Source organism: Cupressus sempervirens, chromosome 2 (assembly GCF_028749045.1).
Source record: "Cupressus sempervirens isolate cs-2001-9-10 chromosome 2, ASM2874904v1, whole genome shotgun sequence".
In the NCBI taxonomy this organism is placed as follows: Eukaryota; Viridiplantae; Streptophyta; class Pinopsida; order Cupressales; family Cupressaceae; genus Cupressus; species Cupressus sempervirens.
This window is the reverse complement of record NC_143119.1, coordinates 757,311,935-757,330,951: the sequence shown is the minus strand read 5'-3', so window position 1 is coordinate 757,330,951 and position 19,017 is coordinate 757,311,935. Positions and strand designations below refer to the sequence as shown.

The 19,017-nt window shown below is 32.2% G+C and overlaps 1 protein-coding gene across 4 annotated transcripts; it reads right to left on the bottom strand.

The window, feature by feature from the left end:
- Positions 1-2,044: 2,044 nt before the first annotated feature.
- LOC149575630 (uncharacterized) lies at positions 2,045-6,620 on the bottom strand. 4 transcript variants are annotated; one of them, XM_089815395.1, is made up of 3 exons: positions 6,473-6,620; positions 3,650-3,754; positions 2,045-2,432 (listed from the first exon to the last, which is right to left on the bottom strand). In XM_089815395.1, exons 1-2 carry the CDS (start codon positions 6,593-6,595, stop codon positions 3,671-3,673), a joined length of 207 nt encoding a protein of 68 aa, XP_089671521.1. In that variant the 5' UTR covers positions 6,596-6,620; the 3' UTR covers positions 2,045-2,432; positions 3,650-3,670. The 4 variants fall into 4 exon arrangements, 3 of the variants coding, with proteins under 3 accessions (XP_089671521.1, XP_089671522.1, XP_089671520.1); XR_016360191.1 differs by having other exon boundaries at positions 2,219-2,432; positions 3,650-4,297; XM_089815396.1 differs by lacking the exon at positions 2,045-2,432 and having other exon boundaries at positions 3,308-4,297.
- Positions 6,621-19,017: the final 12,397 nt, after the last annotated feature.

Here is a 19,017-nt window from a genome sequence, read left to right as displayed (position 1 = left end):
ATAACTTATGAAGAATACCTAGTCAAATGGAAAAGGAGGCCAGTAGAAGATTCATCATGGCTAGTAGTTGGAGGAGGTTAATTGTCTGGTGGAAATTCATCTTGGATATATCAACCTACCAGTTGAGGCTTAGTGTCATATCATGTGTATTCATGGACTTATTGCTGATTTTTGGTTTGCAATTTTGGTGTATAAACTTTAGGGTCATTGTTGAAGGCCTAAAAGTGCCCGGATGAGGCTTGAAAGCTTGATAGATGGGAACTTGCACAAATTTGAGGTTGTAGATCAAAAACTGAGATTTCCAAAAAATTGTTGTTTCATTGTTTATGGTATTAAGGGGAGCACCCTTCATCAATAATTCCATAAACATGATTTGCATTGATTTGTGCATTTAATTAGCTTATTTCAACAAATGATACAAAAATATTAATTTGTATTAAATAATAAATATATAGAATATCTAGTTGTACTAGATCCAAAATATGGTCAAAGTCAATTGATGATTCCATTTTCATTAGTTCTAATAACTCTTACTCTCAAGTGAGCTTAAAGTTAGAAGCATGCCTATCATGGACACTCTAAACTCATTTTCAATAAAACTTGCGCGTAAAGAACAGAAAAAATGTGTTATCCACCTCATATGACCGTTCATCACTAGCAATTATGTCACTTTTGACTTAACCTTGCTTGCTTTTGTTCGGGCTTCATTGTACAATCATTTTGTTCAATTTTGTCACAACCAACTTATTCTTCCATTTCTTTCCCTATTCTAATTTAGCTACACTTACAAAATCACTACATTAATCCACTCACCAACTTATATTTGATGTTTATCAAATCAACTTCAAAACACTCTTGGCAAGGTTACAATGACACAAAAAGTAACACTTAATGTTTTCCTTTTTTTTACTCCGCAAGATGTCTAAGAGTACTGACACACCCAACTAAAAAAAGGTCTCTATATTGAAGCAATTGAAAAACTAAAACGAGTTATGTATTTTTTTGTTTTTTGGGGATAACTAACACAAATTCATTGGTCACACACTTTACAAGGTATACTAGCCACAAAATAGGTATAGGTAAAGCCCAACTTAATCAATCATTATGCACATTTGCTTGCCCTTGTCCCATAATTAAAGCTTGTGTCCATTAAAACTGCGAAGTATATTGTACCAAGTGTAATTATGAGTGGTGTTGGCTATCTTTCAGATAGAATGTACCAATAATCAATTTTGTTTTCTACAGAGCTTTCAAAATACAGTATTTTTTCTCAATTTTTTTATTATTCTCAATTACAAAACATACAGATCACGAAGAACAAATGCTGAAAATTTCAACAAAATCCATTGTGTTTTCGATTTTTTCAATTTTGATCAAAAGTGCATTTTGCCCTTCAATTTTCATAGGTACATTTATGTTGGGCCTATGAATGTCCCTTAGTATCCTTTACTATCTTAAGAGATTTTCCAACTTCCTAAAAAAATTCAGCTCAAGTATTTAATATCAATTATTTTATTATAAAAATTAATAAAACCATTAAATCTTATAAATTCAAAACTTACCCAAAACAACAAAATTTATGAGACCAATTGGTTTAAATGCTTCTAAAGTTTTTCAAATACGCCTGCTGAGATATTTCATGAAACTCTCCTTTCATACAACCACAACCCATAAAATCACCAATTTCAAAGCTTATTCTATAAGACAAAATATATGGGACCGATTGTTTTAAAATGCTTCTAATAAAATTCAATAATGCCTCATGAAAAATTTCAAGAAGCTCCCCTTCCATACCACAGCCTATGACATGTATATGGAAAGATGCAATCTATAGAAGGTGCCCAATATTCCACCAAGAAAATTTGTCACACTTAAGTAAATAAAATCTTGAGCGTGGGCTCCAAAGCCACCAACAAAAATAGAAACATAGTTATAGCATAAACTGCTGTTTTTCTAACAAATGAAATAGATCGATAGGGTATATATATTAGTTTTTTTCTCAATTAGTAGCTTCGTACAAGATTAACCCAAGAAGAGCCTCAACTTAGAAAGCAAAACCCCTATTAAATTTATGTGATCACATAGATTGTGTGCAACAAAGCAACCAACATAGAAACTAGCATATGGTTATGGCAGTTTCATTGTAAGGAGAACCAAGACAATCTTGATGGCATGCAGCAAAGCCAACACAATACACTAAACATCTGGCAGATTGAACTTCATCACAAACATTTTCTAGCCCATTATAAACATAAATACACTAAAAATATCAACCAAAAAAATAACTAATTCAGAAGAATACAACCATAAAATAGAACAAGACAATTCCTTGGAAGAACGATCAAGGCAGAGTTTTGAACTTTTTAATACAGTTCACTATTATGAACTATAGGTAACTTGCAAACTCGGAAATCTCTCTCAATCGTATTGCCCTGCAATTCAAAATTATGAAATTATATCATTTACAGTATTATCCAAATATTTTACTGAATATTGAGTTCTATTTTATAAATTCAAGATGTAAGAGAAGATTGAAACATTTTCTGCTTATCATAGATTTATTTCCTGAATGCTTTCATGAAAAATTACTGGCTGCACAAATTGCTTCTCTTTATTGACAATGTAACACTTAAACTTCATTGCTCTAGGAAAAATTCCTTTCCTGAAGAGCTTCAATGTTATCAGCATCAGCCATCACTATTTAGTCAATCTTGTGTGTGGTATACCAAAGCATTCATGGGTACAAGGGAATACTGAAAATTGCTATTCAAAACTACCTTTCCTGTAGGGCTTCATTGTTATCAGCATCAGCCCTCCCTATTTAGTCAATATTGTGTGTTATGACAAAGCATTCATGGGTAGAAGGGAATACAAAAATTGCTAATATAGCTTTATACCCTACAAAACGGGACGAGTTAAAAAAATTTAATTATCACCAAAGGAGATCTATTGTTTGTTCTTTTAAAAAGAGTTGCCTAAGAATGCAATTGTAAAAAAATTTAGCCTTCCAAGGAAGGAAGACAAATTTGTACAAACAGAAGAAACATAGAACTCTGCTGAATAAGATGGTTTCACAAAGCAAAAATTATCATTAGAAGTTGAGCTTGACTACTCAAAGCAATTCCACAGAAAAAGCAGGCCCAGGTTGATTAATTCTTCTTTCTAAGATAAAAATGGCTTACAAAAAATCACAGACAACTAAAACAACTCTGCACAAAAATTTAAAATTCATTTGACAAGAATATTTGAGAAGCACTAAAACTCGTCTTCAACTTTCTGACAAGAAGTAATTCTCAACGTGCAAGAATAAAAAAGAAAAACTATTAAAAATTTCTTTTCCTGCATATATCATTCAATAACAAGCATAAGGCTAACCAAAAGTGCTAAGCACTCCTGGGAAAAGTACCATTCAAAATAAGTAAACATGGAACTAGCAAACAAGAAAACCCAGATGACTATTATAGTCAAATAGCATCTTCAATGGTGATAGATGAATTCTCTAATTGCAATGGAAAATATTGATCTAACATTGATCAAGTACATCCTCACAGTTAACCAATTTTCTCTTACTGCAGTAATAGAAGCAACAGACATGTTCACGGAAAGCAATGCAGCAAACAGCAGCACATATTCTGTATATGTTCTTTACCCTGAAACAGTGATGTCAAACTTATTCAGATGGCTCAGGTGGCTTCTCTTTTGGGTGCTTAGATGAGTAATGATCTACAATCTGATTTTGATTGGCAAGTTGGACCTGCATGTGATCAACCATATTCATCAAATATCAAAGATTAAAAACAACTTCAGAACATTATAACATTTGTTGTAAGCATCCTACTACAGAAGAGTTGTATATCTAGCTGTCACTGAGAGTAATGGATCACCAATATTTCATTCTATTGATTGCTTGAACCAAAGGCTCAAATCACTCAAATGTGTGCACTCTCAAAGGTACATTCGAGGCTATTATGACCCTGAAGGAAGTTATATGCCCTCTTATGCGGGAAGTTAACAAATAGCATCTTGCCAGTAAACCAAGCATACAACATCTATCCAACAAGTAGATACAGCAGAAATCACATGCAAGGTGTTACTTAATAAATTTCCTCTAGATCTACTAATGGATCATCATTAACATAATTCTGTAACAAAAGAATGATTATACTTCCTCATGCAGGAAACTTCAGAATAGACCAACAGAACAAAAATAATTATTTTTGCCCCAGTATAACCCACACACTTATCTTGATATGAAAGCCATCTCTGTAATTCTATTGCCCCGGTAGCCCCACAATGCCTGAGACAAAGAAACTTTGTTTATTTCAGAAATATTTGAATATACGATGAAGTGAAAAGCTAGTCAATTTATCAAAATACTTTGGTACATTTTTTAAGTAAATATAGAGATATAACAAGGTCTCCATACTCATCACAGCAAAATAAACTGGAAAGCCTAAAATGCCAAGAATTTGAGGATAGAAGCAATCACTGAAAAGCATAGTAAAATAAGGGCATCAAATTCCGTTATTGGGAAGCACAAGGCATTCATGAAGGACAAGAAACTAATATTTGCATTGATCTATTTCATCTGAAAGCTAAAATAGTACAAGATCAAATTGAAAATGATGCAGATAGGCAACTAAACCACATATGCAAGTGACATTTTCTTTTGATAATGTATTCAGTAGCCAATCTACTGATGTGCTTAGTTCACTCAATAGATCAGACACCACCATACACCACCATATCTTCTCAACCAATTGCATCAACGTCATGTTTAATTGCTAATTCAGAAACCTAGATACTGGATAAGATCAGGCATTGCTCACTAGAGTAGAATCACTAAGAAAGGTTTCTCATACATGTTAATGAAACAATAAGGGATCTTGCATTCCTCTTCTTTTACATAATATTTCTGAAACCCAAATTTAATAATTTAAAATAAAAAACCATATAATATTATTAACATAAGCCTAGTAGCTCTAGGCTGACTAAACTCAACTAGAAAAAACATTATGGGCTGCTTTCTCCAGTTGACTAATTTTTCACAATTTTTTAATGACATTTACTAGAATTCAGAAAATCCAACTAAGTTTTACTAGTATTACAACCAAATCCTACGTTTTCCTCAAACCCTGGCCACTATATCTGTTTAAATTGGAAAGACTCGCATTAAACTAATTCCATTATTTTGATTTCTCCCTGCATGCCAAATTTAATTGGCATCCTGTAATTCTGCTTAAATAAAGGATCACATGCAACAGTTGTTTTTCTCTGTTTTCCATATCATGTTACTTACATGACAAGAAGGAAGGACTTAAATTTCTGTGTTTCATATCTTCAGTTACGTTTTGCTTTCCAAAATATGGAAAGAAAAAATAGTTATTTGCTCTCAATGTCATGGTTTCTGTTGTCGAATGAGTGTTACACTAAGGGGGTAAGCTCTTCCATACATTGTTTATAACTTCATATTTCCCCCCACTTCTATAAGGCAAACCATGGTGAAATTGTATCATACAAACATGTTTTTCTTTCAATTATGAAAATGACACAGCCTTACCCATCACATAACTCGCCCCAAAAATCTTACCTTTTATTGGAAACAGGGACGTAATGATAAGTCCTAAGAATGTGATTAGCTTGGAATTCTCATCACTCCATTTAGGCAGATCATAAAGCTTCAAAGGACACATGGTGAAATTATGGCATAGAAAAACTGGCATACTATTAACTATGATCCATTTCAACTATCTGATACAAAAGTTAGCTCATACCACAAATAAGGTGTTTATATCCCATAATCTTACCCAGAAATAATGTTTTAGAAAAATAAAAATTCAAACATTTTCATTACTATTTCCAGAAAGCTAACCAGTCAATTTTCTTTACTTTTGCATTTAATAAACAAGAATTTCAGGTAGAGAAATAACCTAATCTATGCCATCCAGGCCTAAAGTCAAAACAAATTAAATTTCTCTGTTTTGATGTCATATATGTTCCCTCACGGAAACTTTGAGAATGAAAAAATCATATTCCCCTGAGTATGTATCAGTATAGCGTCTGAAAGCTGGATATCGTTGCCAATTAGGGGGAATGATTAACCCAAATAAAAACCGTCATAGCTAATAACTCTATCTTGCCCCCCCTCCATTAGAATTATTCTCCTCACCACTGATAAGAAAATGGAACCAGTACCCACTAGATCAACATTGAAACCCAAAACTAAAAACACGCTTGACAGTGGGGGCGATATCAGAAACTGATCTACAATACAATTAAAATCCTTAAAACTAAATAAAACTACAACACAATAACCACTATAAAATAACTAATACCCACCTTCTAGAACACAATCAAACTAAAGAACCCACGTTAAAAGCTGGCATAAAAAAAATATTTCAATCCCGAAACGTAATTTGAAGAAAGAGAAAAAGAAAAACCAAATTCCGGCTGCGAAAGAGAAGGATTGTACCTTGCAGATGGGGCAGATGAATTTGAGGGCAGCAGCTCTGGCCTCCATCTGAGATCCCTTCGGCTTCTGGTTTTTCTCAGCATTTCGCTTTTGTGCTTCAATCTTTTGCTTTCCCCGAGTCATTTTTGACAATTACTTTGTTCAATTCTCTTTTTCAGTTTCCGATTTTGGCTTTTATAGTCCGCTTTTATGAATGTCGATTTGGTTTCCCAGTCCCTGTTTTTCGATATGCTTTAAAGGGTAGGATAGTAAGTACCATTTCTCCTCAAATGTTAAGGGCTATCCGGCTTACGTTGCACTAGTCAGCATTTGTGGTTATGATTGGACTGGACTGCGAGGCATTTCCAAAATTTGCTTCCTAGACAAACATATATCCTTTCTTTCATAAAGGATGAGTGGCGGCGGTTCATCATTATCCCCATCATTTGATTTGGTTTTTACTTGGTAATTGAAGTGTAAATACATTTTAATGGGGCGTGAGGGATGAGGGGTTCTTCATTCGGTCTCTTATGAAAAAAAGAAAAAGAAAGAATGGTTCAATTATTTGGAGTAAAAAGGCATGGTCTTAGAAAATTGTTTATTAGTTATCAAGATGTGTCATGTTATTAGTTCCTGCCTACAGCAGGTAATTTATGCTTTCGCTTAGTCCATTGTATTAATAGCTGCACCAGTCAGATTTTAGATTTCATTTATATAGTAATGTTTGCAAAAGGTTTTGTAATTTGCATGATTTTTTGGAATTGAAAAATACAATTTTTTGAAAACTTTATTGACTCATGAGGAAAAAGGCAATGAAAAAATTTAATTTTCTTCAACAAAAATACAACTATTTTTTCCAACACCTCTATTAATGCAAGCATTAATTGCAACTTTATCTTTTCTTTTCTTGTGACAAGTGGATAAATTTTATTAAAAAATAATCATTTTCCTAACACCTCATAATGCGTTAATTTCAATTTTACCTTTTCCACATTTGTGACTAGTGGACAATTTTTTTTTAAAAAGACAATCACTTTTAATTGATGTTTATTTTTGTAATTTGTAAAATGCTATTAAATATAGATATTTTAATCAAGTATAGGTATTTTAATCAAATATAGACATTTTAACTCTTTTAAATTGTCAATTTCCAAAAATTATTTTTTATATAGCTTAATTTCATATTTATTTTAATTTTAATTTATATATAAGTTTAAATTAGAATTTAGTTTCTTTTATTTTGACATATCTAAACCAATGCTTTTAATAGATTTATTGTTTATTTTTTATTTTTATATATAATTTTTATTATATTGATATTTTTAATTTATACTTTAAAATACATAATACTAATTTTGTATCAATTTTAATAAAGTTCAAATTGTTTAGCTTTGTATATTATCAACTTTATTTATGATAAGTGTGTTTGGTTTTTTTAAAGCATAAATGTTATTTTTAAATTAATTTATGTTTATTTATTTTTATGCATTAGATTTAAGCTTAAGAATATTGTCCACCTTCTTCAATTAGATGAATTTATCGCTTAAACAAGATATATCAAACAATGTTATCATTAAAATTAATCAATTTAACTCTTTTTTTTTTAAATTATATAATTTTATCTATATCTTATATATAATTAGTTCATAAATATCTTTGGTCTCATAAATGTTCTTTACGATGTCATCTAATTTTAATTTACCATGATACTATAATATTTATTTATATATTCTTTTACTATTTTAATTAATATATATCATTGCAGTTATATAATTTAATAATAATATACTGACTATACTCTTTAATTTAATTTAGCTTACCACTATAATATTCTATTTGTCATTACTATTTATTTGTTATTTTATTAAACTAAATACATTATATTTTAACCAAAACCTACTTCAATCAACCATAAAATCATGAAGGCAGGAACTTTGGCGCTTGCGCCCCTTGTTTATAGTTGGAGCTCTAATTGAAGTTTTGATTGTTTCCATCCATAACATAGTCTCAAAAAAAATTAATTATGTTAGTAATGGTTGAATAATTATTTTCCTTATAATTCAAGTTATTGAATATAAATTTGATTATTTATATTTGAGTTTAAAATTAAAATGTACTAGTCACTTAATATAGAAGTTTAACAAATTGTTATCAATAATAAAATCTAAATAATACATAAGATCTCAAGTTAATCTTTTGTAATGCATCAAATTATGAATATGAAATTTACTAGGTATTCATCTTCTTCATTCATTAGTAGATTTGATGCACTAGCAAGATTCCAAATTTAAATAAACATCTTGTGATCATATGTATCATTGAAGACTGTTGTATTGATCATTATACAAGTTTATCAAAAGGAACATGCCATGTTATACCATTTGGTAGATCTATTAAAATGCTTTAAATTTTTTAAGCCTTTAATATTAACATATCTATATAAGAGGTGCATCGAACAAATTGTAAAACCAAACTTTATACCAAGCTTTATAAATTCCATAGTACATGATTGTAGGTGTAAGACAAGTTTGTGAGCATGACTTCTCTCTAATTCTAAGGGCTCGTTTCGCTGTGGGAATAGGAATACATATCTTGGATTTGTTATTTTGGAATAGAAAATGCGAATATGTATTCCTATTCTCTATTTCGTTAAACAAAATTAAAAATTTTGAACCAAGAAATTCGACGACACTCTCAAACCTGCATCGCATATCTGTTGGACAACGGGCAACAAATTCTTCATGGTTTCTTCCATTTCCTTATGAGCAGATTCCATAGTACATGATTGTAGGCGTAAGACAAGTTTGCAAGCATGGCTTGTCTCTAATCCAAGAGTTGTCTTATGTGAATCCAATTGTGAATTCTCACCTACTACAATATTAGTCCTAGCCCAAAACTCGAATAATCCCAAACCTTAACTAGAATAGTAGTATTATTTTGGCTACTCAATACCACACTTCGAAAGGAAAGTATTGGCCTCAAGTCGTAGTAAGATTACCTCAACTACTCAATACCACATGGTCATTCAAATTTAAGGCTTCATAATTTTTGAAGCATTCCCTTGGAGAATTCCTCCTTCAATTATGGAGCTAAGTAGTAATGTTTCAATTACTTCCCATATTTCATACCAGTTGGAAACTATTAAATAATTAATCACATCCATCTAGACAATTAACTTGTCTAGTTTACTTGTGTTTATGTATATGTATGCCATATGATTAGCATAAACTATACTTAAAGAGAGGTTTATTTTCATTTATATTTTTGGCAAAGCTAATAAATCCTACAAAATCCTAACTTGTTTTTACGATTTCAATTACTATTTCAAATTTTAAGCTATCATCTATTTTCGTATTTATTTATGGTCTCATCTTTATATTATTGTATATTTCCCTTAGGTATTTAGTTATATGAAGTGCTTTGTCATATATCCCACTTAGCCACCCTAGATTATCAAATACTTATAGAAACTATTAAGAATTTTTCCTTGGTTCAGTGAAAGTCATTTGTGATATATTTCTATTATGTACAACATGTAAAACCTCCATCCTTAATATACTTCTGCAACATGGGATCTTCTTTGTCGGAGTCTTGTTTAACTTTATTTTATTAATTATTAAGTTGATTAGTGCATGGCTAATGTCATTATAAATGCTCAAATAATTTATTTACACATTTCATGATGATCATATAAGTTCATAACACTTGTGACTATATGTATTATGCAAGGACCTATCGCGTGATTCACTTGTACATGACAAATTCTAAGGGAAGTTTGAGAGAAGCTAATGTGAGAGGCAATATGCATGACACGAACTATAATGTGCCTATCTGCTAATAATCAGATGGCTACTAATACAAAATTGTCTATCAAGACAGCCAAATTCCCTATGATAAGGCTTTATTCTATTTTTAAATTATTAACCTTCAAAAATTATTTTGTCACAATTTTTTTTGATGCTTGTATAGCCATTTCCTACTAATACTGGTTGAATTTTTCCATCGCTACCAACGATTCAAAAATAGCCTCAAAAAATTATCAAAAACATCTTGTGTCAAAATGAGAGACTAAAATACCATAGGATCTAAATCCATTTCTTGAAAGGAATGGTTGAGAAGCTGTTTCTTTCATTCCTCACCTAGATATGTAAGTTTCTCACATTACTATTGGGAAGGTGATGGGTGCATTGATTGTCTTTATCCATGCAATGACTTTAATTCCTTGATATGGGTTTTTTTAGGCAGCCCTTAAACATCACACACAAAGGGACAAATTAAGCCTAGAAAAAAATAGTCAACTTTTTTCTAACACTTTTATTCTATAAGTTAGTCATTAGTCTATGATGTTTAAATCATCAACTTTTTTATAGGTTGCATTGACAAAGAAATGAATTGACAAACCGATCTCAATATTCTAAATTGTCTCCCAGTAATGAAAACTAGAGTGATTGCACCCAACCCCTTGATCCCACAACATTCCAAACTCAGGTCCTTTCTCATTTTTGCACAAACTATTACAGACCTTTAGTTTTTTTTCCAAAATTGGCCTTGTGGGTGTTTTGAAAGATGGTAAACTTAACTGTGCAAATGATGATGCCATGTTCTCGAGGTGGTTCTAGATTTAAAATATGCAAAGAGAAAAATTGTACCTTAACAACTAAACTTGGCATGATCAATGTACTTCATTTTATGTCTTAATGCCAACATTATATCTTGTTAAGTTAATATGGAAAAAAACTCAAAACAAACCCTATAATATTCTCGGATACTATATTTAATATTTACTATATGTTTATGAAAGGTTGTTAAAACCATAAAAAGAAACAATGGGCAATCATCTTCAAGAATGTTAGATTTTCATGCAGAAAGTGCATATGATCCATACATGATTAGGATCCTCCTCATGAAAGAAAATGATTCTTAGACCAACTACATGATTATAAAATGCTTAGCATAAAATATCACTTGATGGATTTAACTAAGTCTTCCATGCACCTAAATAAGTTTTAGTGACAAAATAGAACAAGTTGCACTAGATACACCGATTACGTATGTATTATCCTAGAAATGTCATAATAGGTCTAACAAGTTCAAATAATACAATAGGTGGTCGTTTCACATCTAGTTCTCCTATGGCTATAACAGAGAATCATGCAAACAAAATCCATAAAAAATAGATACTTGAAAAATGTATGTTTAAAACTGTTGATGAAAGACCTATAAGGCTATAGGCATTATGGGACTATGACAGTAACTTGAGAGACCATTTTATGAAAATTTTGAAAAAAAGAGAGGCCTTAGTAACTATTGTGTGGAGTTACAACACTCCAAGCTCTTTAGAATTAGTCAACACCTTATAGTGTAAAAACAAATATACGAAACAAATATGTTTAAAAGTGTTGATGAAAGGTCGATTATGTTAGTGACATTGGGGGACATGGATGAGGACATGGACAATAACTTGAGAGATCTTTCTATGGATTCCCTTAAAGGCTTCAAATAATTGTTGAGAGGAGTGGTGGACTTCAAGCTCTTTAGAATGAATTGACACCTTATAGTACCCAGTTATTTGAGATCCTTTAGTGAACATCATTTACATAAAATATAAGCACACACAAGTCTAATAAATTCAAGTTTGGAAATTCACATAATGCATCAAATTCATAATAGAATATCCAAATACTTTTTATTAAATTATAGCATCAATAATATACTAAAAGATACACTCCTGTGCGATAATAAAAATGAAGGAATTGGATTTACTAGGTACTAACTTAGTTATTATTGAGGGAAAAATTAGACATTTTATTATGGCATTAATAAACACAAAAAAGTCATAGCTCATCGTTATCTCAATTCTAAAACTAGATTTTAAGGAAACTTAACACATCCGTTTTTTAAGTTATGATAGGTGGTTGAACGTATTTATGTCTAGGCAGTTTTTATCAACTGACATACCTTTCTTGGTTGAATGTATATGTTTATATCTTATTGATTGTTAAGAGCTTTTATGTTTTCCATCTTTCATTTTTGCATGCATTCTTAAGGTGGTGTATCTCAAGGTTGTTCTCAAAGAGAAAATAAATTCATCTGTAGATGTCTTGCATATTATCTAATATTATAAAATTGATATGAAATTTGTTAAATTGCACTTTGTGAATTTCTAATCATGGTAGAAAACATCATTTTTGGAATAATTTAGCATGTCAAAAGAAAAAAAATATTAAAGAAGGGGTGAGAGTTACAATTAGGGTTAAGTTCAAGATTTTTAAAATACTTGAAAAATAGGGTTCAAGTTAGGATTATAAAATGAAAAGTGAGACATTAGGAAATAAATCGTGACATTTTGCATACATATTGTCAAAAATTGGGTATATAAAAATTTAGATGAGTTAATTTTAAACATTACCTAGTTGATAAAAAATCCACTCAGTAAAGTAGGCTATGAGAAATTGCAATTTTTGCTACAATGCTTATTTATTAAATAGAGCAAAAAATCACACAAGGACATTCGGCCATCCTTATGATAAAGGACATCTCATGAGTTCTAGGCCATCCTAGGGACATAACTAAATTATGTTTTGAGGATTGATCCTAAATTAATGTAAGGAAAGGGATGCCCAAGGGGCCTTTCATTGTCACCCATAAATACTAGAAAAACTAAGGGGTGGAACTCACATAAAAGAGGGGAGGGGAACACATCTCCAAGTAACAATGATAAGTACCACCATCTGTATGTTTATTTCTCAATGAAATTAGTTTTGGACTAATATAGTCTTGATATTATTTTCTTTAGGTGAATTACTATTTGAGAAAACTAGCATCTCAACAAAAAAAGGATATACAAAGGATATGTCAGGAAAGCTAAGTTACCATATTCACACTTGGACTGTGGAATCCCTGAGCCAGTTCATCCAAAAATGTGGTCTTTGTCACATTCACACAAAAGTCTGCCACAGGGCTCAAAATTCGCTAGAGACATTATTGAGGAAGACATGGTGAAATGCACCTATGCAAATGGATTATCATTTAATGTTTTCTCACCATATTGGTATAAAATGGCAAGATAAATTAATGAGGACCAAACAGGCTTCAAGGGCCTAGGTTATGTAGAGGCTTCCTTGTAGCACATCAAGGATTCATGGATCAAAACAAGAGTGACCATAATATCTGATGGATGGAAAGAAGTAGGAAATTGTCCTTTGGTCAATGTTATTACAGTGTCCAAAAAAGGTGCAATGTTTGAAAGTTATTGATTGTGAAGAGGAACTACAATACATCTCATTCATTGCAAACATTCACACCCAAGTCATCAAATTGGCCCTCAAAATGTTGTTCAAGTAATAAATGATTGTGGCAAGAATTGTAGGGTTGACATGTTATTGGTTAAGGAGCACATTTCTGGACACCTTGTGTTGTCCACTCAATCTAATGCCATGAGAAATTGACACTAAAATTGAGTGGATAAAAAAATGTATGAAGATGCACGAGAGATCCAAATGTTCACAAAAAGCCACCATATGATGCAAGCCATATTTAAACAATTCTCATAAGTGGAGCTTTTGAAGGTAAAACAAATTAATATTAAAATTTAAATATGTTTTAGAGATCTAGGCTTGAGTAAAGTTCTATGTTCTTTAATTTAAATCTTAACCTTGATTTATTTTTATTAATGTTTTGAGACTTGTTTTCCCCCCAACAATATCATTTGAAGATGTTGTGTGAATGTTAAAGAGACATTGTTTAGAATGGTAATAATCAACACTAATTGGAGCATATGGAGGCAACCTAATAGTACTGTAGTAATTGTCATTAAAGCAATGATATTAGATGACTCTTGGTGGGATTGTGTTTAGTACCTCTTGATGTTCACTAAGTCTATATTGAACATGATTTGATACATTGTCATGGATAGGCCTTGCTTGGGTTAGGCATATGATGACATAGACTCTGTGATTAAGGATATTAAAAAGACCATAAATGAGAACGAAAAAGATCATGAGAAGAGTGTCTTCAAGGAACTACAAATAATCATGATAGAGAGATGGAACAAAATGACTATTCCTTTGCATCTCCTTGCCTTTGATTTGAGCTCCAAGTTTTATAATCAGTTGGTCCTCAAGGAGAGTACATTAGAGTTTCCCAATAAAGAGATCCCGAAATCACTCACAGGTACAAGGCAATGCTTCATAGACTCTATCTTGATGACATACAACTTACAATGAGATTTGAATTCATTAGTTTCACAAACACCGACAATTGTGGTCTTGAGGATCCTTAAGACAAGAACAATGTTGATGCTCACAAATGGTGGTACTTCCATGGACAAATTTACCAACACTTACAACCTGTTGTCATCACAATTTTATTACAAATAAATTCTTAACTCTTAATATTCTAATTTCTAAATCCTTGTTGATGAATATTGAATTTTTATTTTTTATTTTTTTATTCAAAACTGTTACTCTTGTTAAAACTATAACTTTTGATTCTCATACAGTCTGATTGTGGAGATCACACATTCCTCTTAGAGCATACAAAACCATTAATAAGGCTATTAATGCATTGTCCTTTTAATAGGCATGATCAGCAATCTTTTAGGGTGACTCTAAGTTAGCATTAAACACTAACTATTAGTTATGTTTGTGTTTAATTTAAAACTCCTTCTAGGCGTTGATTATGAGGAGTCTTTGTGAGCCGACCTAGATAGGGTCATGTCTATTTAGGGACATGCCCTTTGGGTATTGTATATATGGGGGATATTATTGTAGTTAAAGGACACATAGAAAATTACAAGTTTTCTCCTTTAAGCAATCCTATCTCAAATCAATTCTTGCCATGATAATTACTTTTTTTTTTCGAAAAGAAATTAATATTATCAACTTCTTTCAAGGTCTGAAATTAAAGAAGATCAGAACAAAAACTAAGAAGGTTTTATCTCAGATCTGGAAAAAAAGAATTTGCAAAATATTTACATGATATCAGAGCTCTGGTAGTCGAACCTAGGCTCTGCAAATTAAGTTATCATACCTTATATATATCTAGCATCATTCTCCTATCTTTAGTGACATATACAATCAGACCCGAGGATGGGTTTGATGGGAAAGAACACTTTGATGCCTGAAAATTCAGAATTATGATGATTCTTGAAGAAAGTGATGTAAAACAATTTGTTGAATCAACATCCAGACAACCTACAGTTGAACCTCATAAATCCTTTTGTATTAAAGGAAATAGGAAAGCTATTAAGATCATATTAGATGGAGTGAAAAATGATATCGTACCTATGCTAACAAAACATCAAATAACATTTGCTATGATGAATGCACTACTAAATGCATACGAGGTTAAGAATGCAACTAGAGTTCTCGCACTAAAACAACAACTAAATCACATACAAATAAAGAAGGGAGAATCGATGAATTCTTACTTCCTAAGGGTTGCCAGTCTAAGAGATGAACTTGCAAGTATAGGAACCATCATTAGTGACACGAAACTAACACTGATGGCTATAAATGGATTACCAGATTCATGGGAAACTTTCGCACAAGAAGTAAGTGTCAGAGATAAACTTCTTGACTTCAATAGACTTAAAGGAGATTGCCTTCAGGAAGAATCTAGAAAACTTAAGAAATGAGGAAAACTAAAAACAGAAGATGAAGAATTTCATGTTCTTAATACAAATTCTTATATAAAGGTAAAAAGAAGCATTTCAAGAAGAAAAGGGAGTAATCAAAAGAATGACAAACTTAAGAAATATCTATCCAAAATAAAATTCTTCAAATGCGAAAAGTTTGGAAACTACAAATCTAATTGCCCAGAGAATTCTAAACAACAAGTGAACTGTACAAATGTTACTAGGGAAAAAGATAACTATGATCCTAAGAATTGTGTATTGTATTCGTCACTATCAAATGAAGTCTCAAGTAAAGTATGAGTGATTGATAGTAGATCATCTAGACATATTATAGGATATAAAGAAGCACTAGACTCTATATTAGAAAAAAGTTAATGGCGAAGTCACCATCGGTGATAATTCAGCACATTCTGTGAAATGAATTGGAAATTGTACCTTGAAACTAAAATCGGAAAATTCTCTTCTTCTCAAAGGAATACTCTATGTACCAAGAATAAAAAGAAATCTAATCTCAGTTACAACTGTTAGAAAAAAAGATTAATTTCATTTCATTTATTAAATTACATTTTCTCCCTTCTTAAGATTTCATTTTATGTGTTTCTTAGCTTTCTCTATTTAATAATTAATTAGTAATTATTAAATAGCTTTCACCTTTAGGTTACACTTTGTAACTTATTAAGTTACCCTTTTCGGGTTTTGATCTCCTTTTATAAGGATTAATCTCTTTGTAATTATTATCTCTTCTTCATCTGAATATACAATTTGCATGTTTTTCAGATCAACCCCTTGCCTCTTCTTGTCTTTTTCTTTTCTGAGACAAGTTTTCTACATGCAAATATTTGAGGGCTTTGTGGATTTGATTTGTGTATTTGCTCAAATCCTACATGGTATTAGAGCTAGATCTATTGTAGCTTGTTTGGTATTTAAAGAAAAAGGAAGAACAAGGGTTTGACGAATCAGATATAGAGATTTTCAGATATTTCCTGAGAAAATAGGGTGTCACTGATTTTCAAAGTAGTTTGAAGCCAAATAGACATCACGAATGGATCCAGAAGGCGTCAAAACCCATGTTTCCATATAAAGTTTATCCATTTTGGACAACGTTGATCTGTGAGGCAAAAAAAATTTACCCAGAAGGTCATACGACCTTTTGCACATGTTACGATGCAATTTCTTCAAAAAAAAATTTAAAAACAGCCCCAGGCCATTTTCCGGTCCATAGACCCATTTTTTCGGCGACAACTTTTTCGACGTGGCAATCACTTTTCCAACAACATCTTTAATTCCCGACAGCAAATCCACTGGCGGTGTTGTCATCACCAACGATCGCTATTGACCTCCATTGACGCCGACCACTCCGACTGCTCCACCTCTGCCACCCCTGCGACCACCTTGTAGCTCTGCCCACGTGGCGATGTAGGCACCTGCCACGTCATTTTTTCGGGCCCATAAGACCACATGGCAGACTTTTTTGCTGTGATGAGCCCCTAGCCGTCAAAATTAAGCCAGTGAAATGCAGACGTCAGCATGACATCAACACTGCATCAACACCCCCTACAAGCCTTCCAAGTCCTTTTTTGACCTACTGTTGGTTTTTTCATCATAACTTGAGTATGTGGATGTATTCTTTCGATACGAAAGAAGCACTGGAAAGCTGGTTTTGAGACGAAGACATTGGTGCAAGAGTTTTTTTTTAGTTTTGATGTAGTTTGGTTGTCTATTTTGCAGTCAAAGCCAAATGTTCAATTTTTCACTCCGAAGGGCAAATCTTGAGCGTCCCATCTTTGTTTTTCAAAAACATTATATTTTTGGAATGTTGGTTCTGTCTAATTTTTAGAAATGTTGTAATTTCTTCCAGATTCTACTTCATGCTCTTTCTATCATATTTTTTGCTTTATTTTTCTATGGTGGATGTTTCAGGTCTAGGGATCGTTTTCATGGCATGGGATCTCCTCTTTTGGGTTGTACTATCTGTTGTATTAGCTCTTTCCGCTTTCTGATCATTGTTGATATCATTTGTAAGCATTTTTAATGCAAACACACTGAAATAAAGTGCCACTCCTTGCTTTTCAAGATCTTTTTCATTATTGTGATTTATTGTACTCGCACTATAGTATAAAATGCCATTGGGGGGGGTAGTTGTTTTCCTTTTAGTGCCCTATTCCTTGTCAAGTGAGTGTCCCTTCCACGACATTAGCCCCATGATGTGTCAATGACACGTGCCTTTATAAGTGTCTGTACTTCTTCCTCACTCTCGATGTTCTTGGTTCTTTCTATTTTGCAAGAGATTTTTAACCCACTTTCTCAGCTGCCTGTCACCTCACCCTTGTCTGCATTAGGGGGGGTTCTTCTGTTGTTTCTAATGCTTCCTCGGTTCGTTGGAGTGACCTATGTATTCAGTATTTGATCCTATGTACTAGGCAATTGTAGTGGTTGGATACCTATGCATTTCGGTGAGATGGACCATCTACCATATAGACACTCTTCTTTTCATTCCTGCTTTGGTTGCAACCTTCCTTGGTTCGATTGATCAGCTCTGCAGGCTTCGGTGTTTCATGCCATTTGTATTTTCAAGTTTAGTTGTTTGTCTTTGTTTGCCTCCTGATTTGATGTAGATTACGGTGTTCTCTACCTAGTCAGGTTCTATTTCAAAGGAGGTTCTACAGATCAACAGTTTCATTTTGACAGTATTTGCAGCTTCTTCATGTTTTAGTGGTTTTCTTCATGATCACTCTTTGTTCCTATTTTTTGGAACATTCCTTTAGTTGGAAGCTTCTATAGTCCTTCACTAGGTTTTCAACTATCTCTTTTTGGAGTAAAGTTTTTCCCATTGGGTTTTCTCTATTTCTCTTTTTCATAGAGATTTTGTTGTGATTGGGTACCTCATCAGACCTTGTTGTCGGGACCCAAGTTTTCTTTTGGCATTGCA